The sequence below is a fragment of the Arabidopsis thaliana genome, chromosome 2, assembly GCF_000001735.4.
Source record: "Arabidopsis thaliana chromosome 2, partial sequence".
NCBI classification, from domain to species: Eukaryota; Viridiplantae; Streptophyta; class Magnoliopsida; order Brassicales; family Brassicaceae; genus Arabidopsis; species Arabidopsis thaliana.
The window spans coordinates 1472614-1491949 of record NC_003071.7 but is presented as its reverse complement, the minus strand read 5'-3'; the positions used below and the strand labels follow the sequence as shown (position 1 = coordinate 1491949).

Here is a 19336-nt window from a genome sequence, read left to right as displayed (position 1 = left end):
GAGAAACGCATTTCCTGAGACCTAGGTCAAACTATAGACACCCCTTATTTTTGTATAAATAAAAGGGGGGTTATTAACAAAATCGTGAAACCTTCATTTAACGTAAATGGTGATACAAAGCAAGCTTAAATACTAAGAGAGATAGCCAACTATACACAAGATATATAACCGAAGATAACCGAACTACATTCAACATTTAAACCGGAGAGATATAATCTCTAGTATGATTTATGGGTTTACATTGGCCCTAGAATCGTATATTGCTTATCAGATCGAAAGTTAGGTTGAAACGCTAAACATATCAGCGTATTATGTGAGATGAGTAAGGACATTCATATTGATGTAAAAAAACTCTTTTCTACTTGCTCATTCTTGAAAAAAAAGATATAGAATAATTGCTTATTCAATGTGACATGTAAAATTGTTCTTCATGGAAAAAGTTTCTTGAATAGAAAATAAGACATGGCTCGTATGATACGAGTCGTATCAAAAAGGAAAAAGAAAATAAAAGACGTGGGAATTTGGCTTTGCTGGCAACAGAACACTTTCTTTTGCTGCAAGTTAGGGGTGTAAGATATATAAGTTATCTTTATACATGCACGTTAAAAGTTAGAACTGGCTTTTGGCCGACCTTAGCGAGGTAGTCCTCTCGATAATCTTCCTCCAAACTCCTTGGCTTTATAGCGTTTTTCCTCTTGGCTCACTTCTTCACGATTTCTACATGTTTTAGTTCAAAATCTCGTGAGATTTGTCATTTGTCATATGTCAAAAGTCACTAAAATAGAACAGAGATTAAAACAATTCAAATGACCCCAAAAGGACCTACAATCGACCATATAGAAATGTAAAAAAGCGAGATGTAGATTAAGCTACTACCATATCACGCTATCTAGTACTTGATTATTTACTTATCTAGCTCTTCTAAATATTTCAATAATGATCAATATCTCATCTTGAATTCTTATTAAGGGGACATGGACAAGCCTTACAAGGCAAACTTCCACCAGCTAAAAGCTTATCAATCATCATGTATCATTTTAGCCTTTCACAAAGAAATCAAGTGATTGTTCACGTGAGCGATATAATATGTGTTTTCTATAAATCACCATGAATAAAACTCGATTTAAAAAAAAATCGTGTATCTTTTAGAAAACACATACTAATATATGCTAAAATGACAGATTACGAATGAATATATACAGATTTTTAGTAAATATCTCTTTCTGCTTTTCAATTAAGCTCAAAGTCCTCATTGATGGACTACAACCAATAACTAAGGAGACAGTTGTTGATTTTCCAGGTGGTAGTGAAGCCCTTATTACGCTGGATTACAAGAATCTTAAGAACCATTGTCTTCACTTCAATAGGCTCACTCATGAACAGAAAGATTGTCCGGATTTGATATTTGAAAAAGAAAAGAATGCGGGAAACAAATCATCAGCTTTCTCCCAAAGTTTAAAGACAGCTTCTAGAAACTTTTATACGCCAAGAGATAACTTTTTAGCCCCCAGGGAAAGGTCTGAAAAGTCTGGCAGCTATAACAAAGCATATGAGGATAATAATCGCCATTCAAGGCAGAGTAATACCTTATCCGTTAGGACTTCAACTCAGAGAGATTCTGTCCCCCCTACAGATAGGCACCCTCATAGTAGAAGGTCAGCAGAGAGATCTTTCGACAGAGCTCCCAGCAGAGATTTGGTCTCTCACTACCCGTCAAGAAGAAGCAGCTATCACCCAAGAAACTCCCAGCAACAGTGGAGAGAAAAACATAAGAGTGATTTTGCATCCCAGTTTGAACTCACTGATTCCTCAAGAAGAAGACGTACCACCTTGGAGAAAAATGTAAAAAATATTGGTCAACAATCATCATATCCCTTTCAGGCCAACCCTGCTAGCTACTAGAAGAAGGCTAAGTCCAATAGAAGTTGGATCCCCCCCTCAGATTATCCCTACAAAAGAACAAGTTATGAGTGAACTACAAGAAGTCACAGTCCAATATATAACATGTGCAGACCCTACAGAAAGTGCAGCTAGAAAGCAAAGAGTGCTACAAGGTGAGGCAAGGAATTTAATGGCCAATACAACTAACCTAATAATTCAGGCAGCAACAGTTTCTACTTCCTCTACATAACCAAACGAAATAATCAATCAATATAAAGAGAGACTCAATGTCATAGAAGAACAAGTTCAAAACTCAGTCCCCACTGGGGAACACACAAAGAGAAGAAGAGGCAGACCACCTTCAAAAAATGGCACTAAACCAGCACCCAAATTACTTGGAGTTAGCCCAAAAGTGAAACCTTACTACTGGATACCCTAAGAAAACTCCACATTAGAGGTGCTCTCCACAGAAAGTCACTAACCTAGCGGACCCAAGTACTGTCAATCGGGACCCAGAAGAGAACCTCCCTCCCTCAATTGGTCCAATTTTCAAAGCTGGTTCTACTAAACCACGAATACCTGCTGCCCCAAAGATCAAATTGATCCTTGCAAGCAAAAAAAAAGATGGTGGATATTTAGAACCCGCCAGCCCCTATTCTTTAAGAATGGTAAGCTAGAACTGTTGTGGGCTGGGGAATCCTATAACAGTTCGCAGACTCAGGAATATCCATAGCCAGATATCTCCTGACATACTATTCCTTATAGAGACTAAGCATAACTCTGAAATTGTCCTAAAAAACTAGAATGGATGGACTATACCTCATATGCGTTTGAGTCTGCAGTAACTCCGGGAGCAGGGGAGTGGCTCTTTTTAGGAAAAACAAGTGGAGTTAGAAATTCTCAGCTCTTGTCTACACTACATCGATACCAAAATTACGACAAAGGGGAAAAGCTTCTATGCTACATTCATGTATGGAGAGCCAGACAGAACCAAAAGACTACAAATTTGGACCCAAATCAAAGATCATGCTGCTTCTAGAAGTGACCTGTGGATACTGACTGGTGATTTCAACGATATCATTAACAACACCGAAAAAAAGGGAGGACCAATCAGATAATAGGGCTCCTTTGTAGATCTCAGAACATTTATATATATATGACCTGAACTACACTAGAAATTTCCTTTCATGGAGAGGTCATGATATTCTCACCTGGTTAAATGCAGACTTGACAGAGCAATGGCCAATAGCGCATGGCCTAAAGCTTACCCTTTTGGAAGAAGTGAATACTTGCGTTTTAAAGGGTCAGATCACAGACCCGTGGGTGTATACTTTGACCCTGTTAAAAAGAGACAACAAGGTTAAGCAGTTGGTAGTCACTGCTTGGAACTCTGATCCCTCCGACACAGTGGAGAATATAATCATTACATGTAGAATGATAATTATCAAGTGGAATAGAGAAAAACACAATAACAGCCAGTCAAAGATTTTGTCAAGTGATTCAACTACTTCAGACCAAATCTCCAATATTAATAACGAACTGCTACTGGCCTATCAAACTGATGAAGAGTTTTGGAAACAAAGAAGTAGACAACTATGGCTAGCCCTTGGAGATAAAAAATTCAGGCTATTTCCATGTAGCTACTAAGGGGAGAAAAGCTATAAACAATATTTCAGTCCTAGAAGATGATAAAGGAGATACTATTTTTGAAGAGGAAGGAATAGAAAAAGAAATCTCAACTTACTATCAATCTCTATTCACTTCCCAACAGGGCGATAGAACCACCACTGTTCAGGAATCTATTTCTCCATGTATTTCCCCAGAGGTGAATGCATCCCTTATCCATGCACCTACTCAAAAAGAAATGAAGAATGCTTGTTTCGCCATCCATCCGGATAAAGCCCCTGGACCTGAAGGTTTCTCTGCAAGCTTCTTTCAAGCAAATTGGGCTACAATGGGGCCACATATCATAAAGGAAATCCAAGCTTTCTTCTCCTCTGGGATCCTGCCAAGTAAGATCAATCATACCCACGTCAGACTTATACCAAAGATTACAAGCCCAAAGAAAGTTGTTGATTATAGACCAATAGCCCTATGTTCTGTTTACTACAAGATCATTGCTAAACTGATATCCAAAAGGCTGCAACTAGTGCTACAAGGGATCATTTCAGAAAATCAGTCAGCTTTTGTTACAAAGAGGGCTATATTAGATAATGTACTAATCACACATGAAACTCTCCACTATCTTAAGACCTCTGATGCACAAGTAAGGTGCTATATGGCAGTCGAAACCGATATGAACAAAGCCTACGATAGAATTGAATGGGATTTTATTCGGCTGGTTCTAGAGAGAATGGGGTTTCATGGCCAATGGATTAACTGGATAATGCAATGCATTATTACAGTATCCTACTCTTACCTCTTGAATGGAACTGCGAAAGGATTGGTCATACCTGAAAGAGGAATCAAACAAGAGGACCCGCTTTCCCCCTATATTTTTATTCTATGTGGTGAAGTCCTCTCTGGCCTATGCAACAAAGCTCAACAAAAAGGCAAATTAGAAGGCATCAGAGTTTCTCTAAACAAGGGCTAACCACATACTCTTTGCGGATGACACCATGTTTTTCTGCAGATCCGATCCCCAAAGCTGTAAAGAATTGGTCTCCATCCTTCAAAAATATGAATCAGCATCAGGACAAAAGATCAATTCCCAAAATTTGGCTATTACCTTCTAAAAAAAAAACATATGCGGCTACCAAAGAGAGAGTTAAAAGAGATCTTCAAATTCATCTTAAAGGAGGCAAAGGAAAATACCTTGATTTACCAGAACTCTTTGGCATGAAGAAAAAAGGTTTATTTACTAGCATTATCGACATGATTAAACAAAGAGACCTGAACTGGTCTTCCAAATTTTTATCATTTGATGGGAAAATGGTCTTGCTAAAATCAGCTCTTTCTACAACGCCAACTTACACCATGACGTGCTTTAAGCTTCCCACCTCCTTGTGTAAGCGCATCCAATCGGCTCAGACCAGATTCTGTTGGGATGCCAATACTAAGAGAAAAAAAATGGCGTGGAACTCTTGGAAAAGAATGACAAAATCTGTGAAAAATGGGGGTTTGGGTTTCCAGGACTTACAAAGTTTCAATGATGCTTTGTTGGCGAATGTCAGCTGGCGAGTTCTCACTACCCTAGACTGTCTTTTGAGCCGAGTGCTTCTTGGTAAATACTGTCAATCATCACACTTTCTAGATAGTCAAACACCAAACTCTGCTTCCCATGGTTGGCGTAGCATTTGTATTGATAGAGACTTATTAAAACCCCACCTTGGTAAGCTGTTGGGTAATGGTGGTTCCACTCCAATATGGAGAGAGCCTTGGTTGTCCACAAAAACACCACTTTCACCAACGGGACCTGCCACAGAAGCTAGTCAACTTCTTCGAGTCTCACACTTATTCACCCAGAAACCATGGAATGGAATAAGGAGATGATTCTTCAAATTCTACCCGAATATGAAAGAGACATTCTTCTGTTAAGACCAAGTAAAAACGGAGGACTCGATCGGTGGGCATGACTTCCTACACCGAATGGAGTCTACTCAATAAATCAAGCTACTATGAAGCTCTCAATATTGAGGAACAGATCACCACCAATTCCGGTAACCCTGAAACCTATGATTAGAAGGCAAGGCTATGGAATTCTAAGTGTCCACCTAAGATCAAACTGTTTCTATGGAAAGCAATGCAAAATGTCTTACCTGTTGGAGAGAATCTGAAGTCCTGAGATATCCTGGAATCAGCTCGTTGTATCCATTGTGAAGCTGAAGAGGAATCGATCCTACACCTCTTCTTCAATTGTCAATTTGCAAAGAAATTATGGCAATTGGCCCCCTTCAAGAACTCACTAAACTTGGAGCGAATCTCAAGCTTCATATCCGGTTTCGAAGCCTCCAAATTACTAACATGCCTCCCTCCAATCGGGCTTGGAGAAGGATTTTTGGCACCATGGATTCTTTGGGTGATTTGGACGGCAAGGAACAACAAGATCTTTAATGATCTTCATCCTTAGCCGCGGACAGTCCTGACGCAAGCAATTACTCAAGCCAAGGACTGGTTTTTAGCCCATGAGAAGAAAGTCGCGACCCGATTGAATATGCCCCCATCATCCCGAAACCAAATAGACTATCAAACAGTATTTTGTCATACCGATGCAGCCTGGAAGGATGATCATCTAGCAGGTTTTGGCTGGATACTCAAAGACCAAACCGGGAAAAGGCTCCATTCCGGCACCGGTTTAGTAGAACATGTCAATTCTCCTCTGCAAGCGGAAGCCCTGGCTGTTCTCCTTGCTCTGAATCAAATCCGCCAACTCGATTTCAGCCATGTTACTTTTGCTTCTGACTCTTCTCAACTCGTCAAAGCTATCAACTCGAAGCTTCAATTCAAGGAACTCCACGGGATTCACTTCGATATCCTTGATCTATCTTCATCTTTTACAGTGTTTAAAGTTCTTATCATCCCTCGATCGCAAAACAATTTAGCAGACTCTATGGCAAAGAAAACATTAAATTTTTCTGTAATGGGCCTCGCCCAATTTTAATCAGAAATGAATTACCGTTGCACAAAAAGATATGCTAAAGTCAATTTCAAAAAAAAAAATGTTCAATTAATTTTTCTTTTATGATTTGATTTTTTTAAAAATATTTTTAGCTTTTTGGGCGGATTTGGTTTTGTATACCCTCATGCATTTAAATATCCGGATCCAAATCTTGTACTTTAAAATTTTAAGGTATCCGATTGATATGCATCCATAGTCTTAACGTCTGTATGATGTAACTTTAAGTCTAATTCGACAACTATAGCTACAAAATCTAGAATAAGGCTAATTGAGGCAAACTTTACATGTGAAAAATTTCTTTCATAATTTATACTTTTTTTAATGGGTTTTGTGCAAAACAAAACTCAATATCGCTAATTTTTATAATTTTATCTTTTACTTCTAAAATATGTACATAATAATTTTATAAAATCTAAAATTATAGGTAATATAACATTTTTTGCTATTGTCAAGTTTTTAAAATTTTGATAAATAATATAATCAAATCGAAGTTCTCGAGACGAGAATTCAACTCTACTTTAAAAATTTAAAAAATTCAAATGTCTCAAATACATATTACCCGTAAAGATTATTCTGCATTTTTTGAAATAAAGGATAAAGTTCTTAAATTTGGTTGAGATTTTTTTTTTTTGCACAAAATCCGTTTTGTCATGAATTGATGTCAAAACGCTTGCAATGAATGGCATCACAATTATTTTTATTTTTTTTGGATAAAATTAACTTTTATTTAAATTTTGTTTTACTACAAATATTTCATTTTATAAATTTTCAGAATAAATAAAAATTACAGAAAAATCCGGAGAAAAAATGAGAATTGTATTAATGTATACGAATTTTACTAAGAATTTTACTAAGAATTTTACTAAGAATATATAAATATTTCATCACAATCCAGGATTTATTTATTTTTCTATTTTGAATTTTATAAATAAAATAATTGTAGTAAAACATGATAAAAATTACTTTTAATTCAAAAAATAAAAAATTATTGCAAAATCATTTAAAAATTCATACCTAATTCATTTATAAAGGGAACACTAAATTTTCATATGAAATGGTGAGTACAAAACTAAAAACATTTTAATTTTTTGATACCAAATTGCACATTTTAATTAATATGTGTATTTTTCTTCCATTTAAAAAACAATTAGACAAATATAGCATCAAAATATATTAGATTTATAGATATATAAGCAGCTGTTTTAGTTTTGCTACAATGTCTTATTGAATTAGAATTTTCCAAGCATCAGTTCTATCACATCAATCACAAAACTTCTCTTACATCTCCCTATAATCCAGATTGCTACACTATTCTTAGATCTTTAAATCTTGCGTAAATGTTACAAATTCCATAAATCTCGCATTCCCTAAATCTTGATGTCTTAAGATTTTTAAATCTGATTTCGAAATACACTGCCTCGATTTCCCAAATTCGCCACTGTTTCTCGATTCCGTCAATTTCACTACAATTTTTCGATTCCCCAAATTCACTACAGTTTCTCGATTCCATCAATTTCCTTACAGTTTTCGAGTCCCCAAATTCGCTACAGTTCTTTGAATCCCCAAATTTCAAGAAAGTATTCTTTAACCCTGAATCTTGCTACAAAAATGAGAATATAATTGTTTTGTTTACCTTGATGTTCTTGGGTAATTGCATGTACTAATGATTTTGTGCAGGATATACTACGATTGGAAGTTGTTGAGCCATGGAAACGAGGTTCGGGAGATTCTCTGTCTCTTAAAAATAAATTTTATGGCTTTTCCCTTAAAAATAAATGTCATTTTTTTGTTGAATCGAAATAAGTTTTAAGGCTTGAAAAAGAACTATTTACAAAAATAGAAAATTAATGAGTGGAATATCTAAACTATGAAGACTCATTTTTTTTATCCTATGTCTCTGTAATATATGTTTGTTTTTAGTTTTTGCTAAATTTATGTTTAAGTGGTTGGTTAAATTGTCTTTTATATATATATGAGAAACAGTAAAAAAAACTTTTGGTTATCTATAATAACAATACCAAAAGCAAAACTCGAGAATACATATAAAAGAAATATAGACTTTTGAAAACAAAGCTAAGAAAAAGATTTATAAATTTAAAACCAGAAATTTCTTACCAATAGTAACCATTTGGTTTCTTAAAAATTATTGGCTTGAATAAAATATTTTGAATACTCACATCTCTTTTAGGTCGGATATTTGGGATATAAATCCTATAATTGATTTAGGTTAAAATGAAAAAAAAGAAAGAAACAGACTCTACTCAACAAGTGTGTTTTTAAGCAACTCCAATAGAGAGTTCTCTCAAGAAATAGTGGGGGATTATGTTGTTAAAATTACCAAGAAATAATTGAAAATATCAATGGATATGCCCAGAAAATGTGAAAATCAGATTTTTACTATTGATAATTCAATATTAGGTAAGTATGAAAGAGAGAAAAATTAAAGTCATAACTGTCCTTCCTACTTTTTTTAATTTACCAAATATGCCATGTATCAACTATTGTTATAATTTCACTATATATCAAATATTTTACTATATTTATATAAATATTATTCAGATATTTAATATGTTAGCACGTTATATTCAGTATAACATGTTATTATAATTTTATATTGATTATTTCATATTAATTGATATGATACGGTAAATGGTTTAATATAATATATATAAATTTATCGTGATACTATACTAGTTAACATGTTAATCAAATATTTATTTGTATTTAGCGCGATATTATACTAATTAACATATTAATCAAATAGTTATCTACATAAATGATAAATATTTTATGCAATCCAATAATAAATAATGTTGTAAATTTTGGATGAATAGTATCGTCAGGTATATGATAAATTGTATCATGCCTACAATATTCATAATCAATAATGTTGTAAGACAATGACATATTTGATAAATTAAATAAAATAGAAAGAATATGATAACCATATCATAAATAGTTATCTACATAAATCATAAATGTTTTATACAATCTAATGATAAATAGTGTTGTAAATTTTGGATGAATAGTGTCGTCAGGTATATGATGAACAATATCATACCTACAATATCGGGTAATAAATAATATTATGAGACAATATCATATTTGATAAATTAAATAGAATAGAAAGAATATTAAATGGTTTTAGTTTTTTTCTCTTTCATAGTTACCTAATATTAAACAATCTATAGTAAATATCTATTTTTCAAGTCTTTTAGCCATATGCATTAATATAGCCAAAAATAATTCTAAACTAAAAATATGTATCGCGTTTTACAATTGCGCTGCAAAATTACAAATCTGCCATTGTCGGTGGATCTTCACTCCAACTCACTCAAGCTTCAATCACTCGACTCGGGCCAAGCAAATTCACTGATGGATACACAAATCCTCCAGGGTAACTAGAGGTGGGTCATCAGATCTCTAGGGTCTTCTCATTCTTCATTCCCAGATCCGTAGAATAGAAAATGTTTGGCCGATCTGCGATTCGTGGAGGAGGATTCCGTGCAGAGAATCTAGGTCAAAACGCACTTACCTTAATCGGTAACATAGGCTTCTCACTCTTCGTCTTCGGAGTACTAATCTTCACCATAATCGCCGCAACTTACGAACCAGAAGATCCTCTCTTCCACCCATCTGACAAAATCACAACTTTCCTCACTTCCACATCAAACGCTACACTTAGATCCGATGACTCCGTTGTTAAAACCGGTGAAGATTTCATGCTCGCTAACCAAACCGCATTTGCAGAGTTTATCAACATAAACGATGTTGAAGCCAGCACCAATGAGACTACTACAGAGGAAGAGGGTAACAAGTTGGAATGTGATGTGAATACTCCAATTGATTGCAAAGATCAGCAAGTGTTTCATCTTATGATGAGAGCTACTATTGACAAGTTTAAAGATATTCACTTTTATAAGTTTGGTAAGCCTGTTACTGGCGAAGAAGGTGTGAATTCTTGTGATATGGCGTGGCGTTATAGGCCTAGAGATGGGAAGAGTGCTGCTTTTTATAAGGATTATAGGAGGTTTGTTGTTGCTAAGTCTGAGAATTGTAGTGTGAGTGTTGTTGGGATTGGTGAGTATCATTCGGGTTTGAATGCGAGGAAGAGGAAGAAGAATCAGAAAGCTGGGTTTGAGAAAACTGGTGGGAAGAAAGATGATTTCTCTTTGCCTGTTGTTGGTGAACTTGTGAATGATTCTCTTCCTATGGTTGAGTCTGATAGTGTGTTTAAGACTGGCAAGTATTTGGTTTATGTTGGTGGTGGAGATAGGTGTAAGAGTATGAATCATTTTCTGTGGAGTTTCTTGTGTGCTCTTGGGGAAGCTCAGTATTTGAATAGGACTCTAGTGATGGATTTGACCTTGTGTTTGTCTTCTATCTATACTTCGTCTGGTCAGAATGAGGAAGGCAAGGATTTCAGGTTTTACTTTGATTTCGAGCATTTGAAAGAAGCTGCTTCTGTGTTGGATGAAGCTCAGTTTTGGGCTCAGTGGGGGAAATTGCGTAAGAAGAGAAGAAATAGATTGAACCTTCATCTCGTGGAGGATTTTAGGGTCACTCCCATGAAGCTCGCGGCTGTCAAAGATACGTTGATAATGAGGAAGTTTGGATCTGTAGAACCAGACAATTATTGGTACAGGGTTTGTGAAGGAGATGCAGAATCTGTTGTTAAACGACCGTGGCATCTGTTATGGAAATCAAGAAGGTTGATGGAAATCGTCTCTGCTATTGCATCAAGGTTAAACTGGGACTACGATGCTGTACACATTGAGAGAGGAGAGAAAGCAAGAAACAAGGAGGTTTGGCCTAATCTTGAAGCGGATACTTCCCCGAGCGCTCTCTTGTCGACCTTGCAGGACAAAGTTGAAGAAGGAAGGCATCTCTACATCGCAACAAATGAAGGAGAATTATCCTTCTTCAACCCTTTGAAAGATAAGTACGCCACTCATTTCCTTTACGACTACAAAGATCTTTGGGATGAGAGCAGTGAGTGGTATTCAGAGACTACTAAGCTTAATGGAGGCAACCCGGTCGAATTTGATGGTTACATGAGAGCATCTGTTGACACAGAAGTATTCTTGAGAGGGAAGAAGCAGATTGAAACATTCAACGATCTTACAAACGATTGTAAAGATGGAGTTGGGACCTGCAATGCTGCAACTTCCTGATCTCTGTCATATTCCTCATTTATTTGTTGTTTGAATCGTCTTGTACCACTTGTTTCCAGTTTTGTATTGTAGAATAGCTTTGTATTTTCCATTACTGTTGTTTTGTCTCAGTGACTTTTAGACTAATATATGTCCTAGTTTGGTTCTATTTCTTTGGAATGCAAAATCTTGGGAAGAAGATGATATTGATACACAAAAATTGATTCGGTACAGTATTATTTGATACAACTAACAAAAGTGATGCCAAGAAAGAAAAATAGTCTCATCGCCTTTGTTTACCACTGGTCTTCTCCTTCTTAATTGGAATTAGAGTGAGCTTCTTCTTGCCGGAGGAGTCTGCTATGGCGTCAGCTTTCTTGAGCAGTGAAATGGCAACTTGATGCTGTCTTTCGTTTACTGTCTTCTCATCCATGAACGGTTTAACCTCAAAGGTTCCTCTGGTGAAATGTCTAGCAACCTACAAAAGACATTTATTATTCCTCGGTTGTGTCAGAAAAGCTAATATTCAGACACAGCCTCATCAATGCAAGCTTCTGGCTAAAGCGAATCACGACAGAGGAGTAAGAGTGTGCTGAAGGTACCTTTAAGAGAATCCATACTTTCAGGGAACTACTGAGGATTGCAAGCCGCGTCCTCTTCCCCGTAGTCAAGAAGCTTGACATATGACTGTCCACCCGCAATATGAATCTTGGCCACGATTTGGGGTTTTCCAGGTCTCCTCTTTTCTCCATCTTTGCCTGAAATTTTTAGGCAAAACATGGAACAAAAAATCATCGAAAAGGATGAAGAAAATTATGAAGAACAACAATAGTAGGCAACAACGACAATCATTTATTCAAGATGTTCTTCATTTGGTTGGAAAGAGAAGTAACAGAAAAGAATCGAGATTATAACACTCACAAGCTGCCGACAAATCTCTTGTTCAATTTTGGAAAAGGTAGTCTCCAGTGCCTCCACTCTACCAGTTGCGTGACAGCAAGAACATGGTTCACTGATCATAAATGTTACACTCGGCCGAACCTGTGAAAAAAATAGATTCACTACAATAAGTATAAATCGAGGGGGCGTGCTATGCCAAAAGAATTAATTAGAAGCTCTACAGAAAGAGATAAACATCCACAAGTTGGGACTATACCCTTTTTCTTGTTATCTCCATAAGTCCGTGTCTAGACAGCTCTGATACTTTTACCAGTGACCTATCTCTCTCCACGGCTTTCTTAACCTCTTCATAAACGAGTCTCTTATTTGCTGAAACCCAAAAATAAAAAACAAGAGTATACAGGACATCCATCATTCAAGAAAGGGATTTGCACATCGAGAATATTTGAATATGTGATTGGATGAATAAAAATGACATTCTAACTCACATTCATCTGCCATGTCGATGAAATCTACCACAATGATACCGCCAATATCTCTCAGCCGAATCTCCCTTGCAATCTGTTACATGATCGCATCGAGTATTACTTAATAAATGCTTTTCAAGATCAGCATATTGCAAAACTTGAGTAGACTTCAAGGAGAACTACACAAGACAAGCAGGCCTCAAACAGTTACTCTTTCTCCATGTTAAAAATTTCCTACGGCATTCACTAGTCATCAGATAATTCATACACCCATAAATATGCTCGAATCTGACCGCATTACGCTCTATAGAATAATTACTAGGGCCCTTTTCAGAGGCAGAATTTCTGCCGCAAAAGGTTGGCAAATGAATATGCAATCTAGTAGTCAAAATGTATCACATACTTGTCTGGCAGCAGCAAGATTAACTTCTAAAATAGCTTTCTCCTGTGAATTACCCTGACCAAACATTCCATGTCCTCCGTTCACATCAATAGAGACTAACGCCTCAGTTTGTTCAATCACCAAAGAACCTCCATTGGAAAGTGGAACTCTGCAAGAGGCAAAATACAATTTACATGAAGATATATGTTAAGGAAAAGGTGGGTTATAACTCCGGACAGTGCAGTGTTAGCCCCTTCTTACCTTTTACTAAGAATACCTTCGATTTCCTCCTCAATTTCATATAAATCAAAAAGAGGGATACCCTTATCATGCAATTCCACTCGATTACAAAGATCAGGTGCCATATCCTGCAGGTAGTGTGTGACCTGTAAACTAATACTAGTTAGTGAAATAATTTGGATATACAATCTGCTCTATTGAGTGGGCCATTCTAGATTACGGTAAAAGTTTAGTTATCTGCAAGTGCAACAGTTGGATAACTGGAGCTTTTACTTGAGCATTTGAAAATAACATTCAAGATATATGTAAATCAATAAATGTAGAGGGTAATAAAATCGATGTTTATGAAAGGGAAAGTCTCCTTCATTTCTTATTATGGAAAATAGAATTGAGCAAAATGGGGGCAATGTACCTCATGGTATGTCCTGGGAGAGTCAACCACCATCTTCTCAACCTGGAAAAAACCAAGATATTACTGTCACTTGAGAATTCAACACATAGAACCTAAAGGGGCCACTGGAGGAGAAATGTATGGAAAATGAGCTAACTACCTTGTCATTGAAATAGTCCTGCACAACTGATAGTGTTTGACCCATTGCTCTATGTAGCAGCGCTGGAATGGCTCCTTCCACACCTTCATCTGCAGCAAGGGCTGCAGATTTTGCTTCATCTGTAATGTTCTTCCAGGTTAAAAGCAGACCATCTAAGTCTTTCTGCAGTTCTTCTAGAGAATGGCCAGCAGCTACAGTCCTTACAGTCAGGCCAAAACCTTGAGGCTGCAATGTTTTTGCTATAACTTTTAACCGGGTTCTCTCAACTCCCGAAATTTTTTTCGAGACTCCAATTCGTTTGCAACGAGTCAATAGTACCTATAAGGATAAACTTTATTTCAGAAAATAGAATAATAAGAAACAAATGGAAAAGAGTAACGGGATAAAACATATCTCATACCCAGAATCTACTTCTCAGCTTCGGGTAAGCAGTAAGAGTTGGACCTTTCGTACCGAGGCCCTCTTTAACAACTTGCACAATAATTTTGGTTCCTTTCCGAACTTGAATCCACTTATTATCCTTAGACGACATCACCTTAGAAGCTTTTGCAACTGATGCGTTCGAATCAAGAGAATCTGCAGAGTGTCCTCTCTCCATAGGAATATGGCCATTCTCAGATCCAACTTCCACAGCGCCATGGTTAACTACAGTTCCATTAACTAGTCCAGCTAGATGATCTGAGACATGATATTCATCATTTTCATGCTCATCGTCATCATCATGAAAAGATTCCCCAGGGTCATTTGAATCAATGTCTAATAAACTACTGGCTTCAAAGTCATAGGAAGCATGTTCGATTTCATGGGGAGCTGGAATGTCATTCATAGAGAGGATCGGAGAACCATCAGCTGCTTGCTTCTTCGATCCATCACAAAATGGAGGGAATATGAATGGTTCCCTGTTTGACTTAATGTCCATGAAAGAATGTCTAGCACTTCCGATATTCACAAATGCACCACCCATATGGGGCACAAACTTAGTGATTACGCCCAGGTAAACACTATCACACTGCACATTGGTCTTAACTGGTTCCAACAATAACTCGACCAGCTTTCCACCTTCCAATACAGCAATCCTTTGCACCGTACATATAGAAGAATTGATCAGTATCGTAGTAGCAATGGATTCTGATTGGAAAAATCCACCATCTGGTAAGAGAGTCTCAGTCAGCTGGTGATTTTGTTCATCGGTATTTAAGTTATTTTCATTGTCATCACAGCTTTCAACATCTTGTTCGCTATCAGTCTGCATATTCCTTTCATGTTGTAAGGTAATAGATTCTTGAATCAACCACGGTTCCTCGATAGGCTGATAGTTGTCAGAAAATAACGCACTTAAGTTTGAGTTCTCTGACGAAAAGGCTGCAAGCTCATCACATAAGAAAGATTCAGCTCCTACTTGCTTATCATTCAGATGTGTTCTCGGGACTTCTATAGCACTATCGGCGGAAGTGCATTCATCTGCCAAACCACTGGAAGCATTTAAGTTTTAAAACATTTTGCAAAGGATGAAAAGAGACTGAACAAGGAGGAACCACCGAGATTTTACCTTCGCTTTGAGCTGGGGTAACACAGTTTGGAAAAAGGTAAGCATCATCAATCCAAGACCCCCATCCGTAGGATTCTTGTGATTTTGAGGAAATACTCATACTCATCCATGAATCCCTTATAATTATTTTTCTGTCTTGATTGACAGAGGAAGGAACTGATAACGAAAATTGTGGCCCTGGTCTCCAGATGACATCCGATGAAGATCCATATCCAGCTTTTAACAGATAATTATACCTGAAATTTACACCAGAAGCAATCTGCCAAGCATATTAAGTTAAAAGCAAACACGACATCTGAACTCACTTTCAAGAATTGAGGTTGGTTCCTTTTGTTACTACGACTAAACGTTCAAACGTTTTATGTAAATTAAGATACATCTCTACTTATGTTCGCTACGGCTTAAGTGAAACAAAAGAATAGATTACCTTGACTTTAGCTTCCCATTCATTATCATTTTCCGTAGGATACATTGAGATTGCGCAGTCTGGCTCCCAGCTACCTAATGTAGAAGGATCTCCAGTAACGTAGAGATGTTCATTGGCTGCCAGATCAGCTTCCACAATCCAAACGACCTCGCATAATCCTTTGAGACGACTAGGTGGCTGTTCTGAGAATACAGATAACAAAAATCTCAGTGGCTGAAAATGCAAACAAAGAAACTTCACAAGTTGAGGCATGACTCAACTGAAATTCCATGAAAAGACAAACTGAGAACACCACAGGAAAGTTAAACCATGATATTCTCTGAAAACTTTTAAGTTTTGTACTCCCAATTACCTTGTTGTGCACTTACAATAGCAGACCTTGGACGTAAACGAGAGACCCCAAAGCACAAGGTAAGCCTAAACGTCTTTCCACGCTCAACATGAGAGAACATATATCTGTTGAACAACAGAGATTCCAAGTTAGTCCAAAGTATCATTTCCTTTGGATTCATGCATATATTTTTCCCTGGTCTATAAAATGAGTTTCAGGGGAGAGCACTGTGAGATATGAACTCAAGAAACTGAGTACAAACAAATGTTTCAATCCCGTTCAGAACCTAAGAAACCCACTTCCACAATAGATTCAAAAATCGAAAGAAGATAAGAACAGGAATTAGAATCCCACAGACAAAGTGTATGATAAAATGCCTCAATGAAAGAACTTACGAAGAAAGCGGAAACCCAGAAGAAACGAGCCACGAGGCGCGTGAAGAAACGGAAAATTGAGGAAGACGACGCCATGGAACTTCAGTAACATCCATGGTATTGAGTTGCTATGAAGAAGTTCAGCAATACACGGAGCGGTGGGACGAAACGAGCGGAATTGAAAGCGACAGTTTTTGAGCTGGTGAAAAGAGATTCGAAGCGAATAGATGTGGCAAAAAGCAGCTCGGATTTCTGAAGAATGCTTAGGAATTGGTGAATTGGATTCCGGGAAGGTGGAGAAGATAGACGATAACGGAAGGATAATGGTGGCTTTGGCGCCTTGCACTGACACGTGCGGTAGATATTGTCTCACACGTGTGTAGTTTTCCAAAGCCCAACAACAACTCATAGTTAGATATGTGGTCTACTTTAGACCCATTAATTAAGGTCTAAGCCCAACGGGAGAATTTTGAAATGTTCAAAATGATGATATCAATTGTGATTGGTAAGAAGATTATGGCATTTTTAGGGGGTTATAGGCTCGACAGACTTAAACGCAGCGGATGAGAATGCGAATGTTGGAGTTTTAAAAAAACGGGTGAATACTAATAAAGGTTATTACGTGATTAGAACGACAAATTTCTGATTGGTAAAACATTTAAGTAGCCATGTATGGGAATGAAGAGAATATGTCACATGGTTCATTGCATAGTATGGGCCTCTGAAAGAAGAATAGCCATAATAACAGTGTAGTCCCTTTGTAATATGGAGTCTATCATTTGATTTTCTAACATCATCAAAGTTTGTTAGATACTAACCAGAATATAGTGTGTTTCTGACAGACTTTGTTTTTATATTGGTAATGTATTGACGAGTAGTTACCCGCTAGCCACATTGTTGGTACATATGCTTCTCTATTTCGATTGTTTTATATAGTTTTGGTAGAAGGAGCTTGGTTCTAACATATGCTCTTCAAGGTTGAAGATTTTTATTTCTTAAGAGCAAATATTTTGAAATTGTTACATTGTTGTGTTTGTATATGCTTTTTGTATTGAATTCAACGAGATATTTTGTTATGTTTTTTTAGTTTTGTTTCCAAATTTTACTCACTATGGCAGCTCAATGAATTCAGAGTCCATGTACAAATCTTAAACATTGGTCTTTTTCATACTAAAAGAAAAAATTGTGCCCTTTTTATGCTAATAAATCTTAAAACTCTTTTAAATTGGCCTTTCTTCATACTAAAAAAATATTTGGACCTATTTTCATGCTAAAAAATTCTTATAAATCTTTCAAAATGACACTTTTTCATACTAAAAAAATTGGACCTTTAAATTTACCCAAAATAATTTAGATCCAGAAATATTGCTCCCCTTTCACCCCCAATGAGCCGGCCCTAACTGTGGAAAGCTTCAATATATTCTATTTTCAGAATCTACAGCTTAATCATGCGTTATTTGTACAATCAAGACATGATATAGGTTTCAGAAACATGACTCACGCCCAATCATTTGTGGTCTAGTGGTAAGGGAAGCTTTAGTGAAGTGTAAAACACATTTACTTGCAAGTGCATAGAAACAATGTCTTGTTTCTATTTATTTGTTTAAATACATTGATTATATATATATATATATGATTTAGAGGATCTAGAAAGCACTTCTTCCCAAATAATTTTTCTCATTTGTTCTCTAGCATTTCTTTTATATAAATGACACAAAGCTCTTGTACTCTAAGTTTATACATCAATCTTGTTTTCATTTACTTGAAACTTTACTAAGAAGAATCAAGATATAATAGATGAATAATATTGTTATATACCTTTTAGTTGTCAGATTTTTGATCTTAATAATTGTCTTATTTTGATGTCTAGAACATCCCTTGAGACTTGGCTGAAAAACTTGATATAATCAGTGAACTAAAGCCAGATAGAACGATCACTTATCTTCATATTCGTCGAGCAACATTTGCAGTTTTGAGTAAAAATAAAATATATATTTCTTCTAAGAATATCATTTTAATCAAAATTGCAGAGTACTGTTGGACGGTCTCAGGTTCCGAGAATATTAGTGACGCACGTCACATCCACACCATCGATATGGAATACACACCATATTCTGGTCATTATCTGACATACTTTGCTGTTGTCACAATATCAAAAGATACACTCTATATTACAAAAGGATTACATTACTATTATGTTTATTCTTCTTTCGAAGGCCTACAATATATGCAATGAACTATGAGACATAATAAATATTATTAAATATTTTATTTATTTTACCCCGTAATTAAAAAAGGCTATAAAATGAAGCTATATGACTCCAAAACAGAAATTCAGGTACTTAGGTCGTCTAATATGATGCTCCTTTGGATATCGTAAACATTTGTGGTTACATTACCAAATGTGTTGACTTTTATAAAGCCATTTTTGAATGCACTTTGTAAGAAAAATGTGACGATTAA

General features: G+C 36.3%; 2 protein-coding genes, 2 long non-coding RNA genes and 1 pseudogene across 13 annotated transcripts; 3 read left to right on the top strand and 2 right to left on the bottom strand.

The window, feature by feature from the left end:
• Positions 1-1166: 1166 nt before the first annotated feature.
• Positions 1167-6542, top strand: AT2G04290 (annotated as a pseudogene; the record flags this gene model as incomplete). The annotated part of the gene is made up of 1 exon: positions 1167-6542.
• Positions 6543-7859: 1317 nt separating this feature from the next.
• On the top strand, positions 7860-8111 carry AT2G04765. Its single transcript, NR_140035.1, has one exon. It is a non-coding gene; the product is annotated as an other RNA (long non-coding RNA).
• Positions 8112-9860: 1749 nt separating this feature from the next.
• AT2G04280 (calcium ion-binding protein) lies at positions 9861-11882 on the top strand. Its single transcript, NM_126461.3, has one exon. The coding sequence runs from the start codon at positions 9967-9969 to the stop codon at positions 11671-11673; it is 1707 nt and encodes a 568-aa protein (NP_565310.1). The 5' UTR covers positions 9861-9966; the 3' UTR covers positions 11674-11882.
• On the bottom strand, positions 9943-11731 carry AT2G04755. The gene has a single exon (NR_140034.1). It is a non-coding gene; the product is annotated as an other RNA (long non-coding RNA).
• RNEE/G (RNAse E/G-like protein) lies at positions 11364-17271 on the bottom strand (the record flags this gene model as incomplete). Of its 9 annotated transcripts, none has more annotated exons than NM_001335223.1 (14): positions 16895-17214; positions 16521-16624; positions 16169-16350; positions 15742-16000; positions 14593-15664; positions 14193-14510; positions 14054-14095; positions 13663-13787; positions 13423-13570; positions 13041-13113; positions 12809-12921; positions 12574-12693; positions 12255-12410; positions 11364-12130 (listed from the first exon to the last, which is right to left on the bottom strand). In NM_001335223.1, the coding sequence occupies exons 5-14, from the start codon at positions 15442-15444 to the stop codon at positions 11936-11938; spliced, it is 2142 nt and encodes a 713-aa protein (NP_001318196.1). In that variant the 5' UTR covers positions 15445-15664; positions 15742-16000; positions 16169-16350; positions 16521-16624; positions 16895-17214. The 9 variants fall into 9 exon arrangements, with proteins under 9 accessions (NP_001318196.1, NP_001189510.1, NP_850987.1 ...); NM_001202581.2 differs by having other exon boundaries at positions 11740-12130; positions 14593-15653; positions 16169-16381; positions 16537-16624; positions 16895-17179; NM_180656.2 differs by having other exon boundaries at positions 11841-12130; positions 14593-15653; positions 16895-17271.
• Between the last annotated feature and the right edge of the window lie 2065 nt (positions 17272-19336).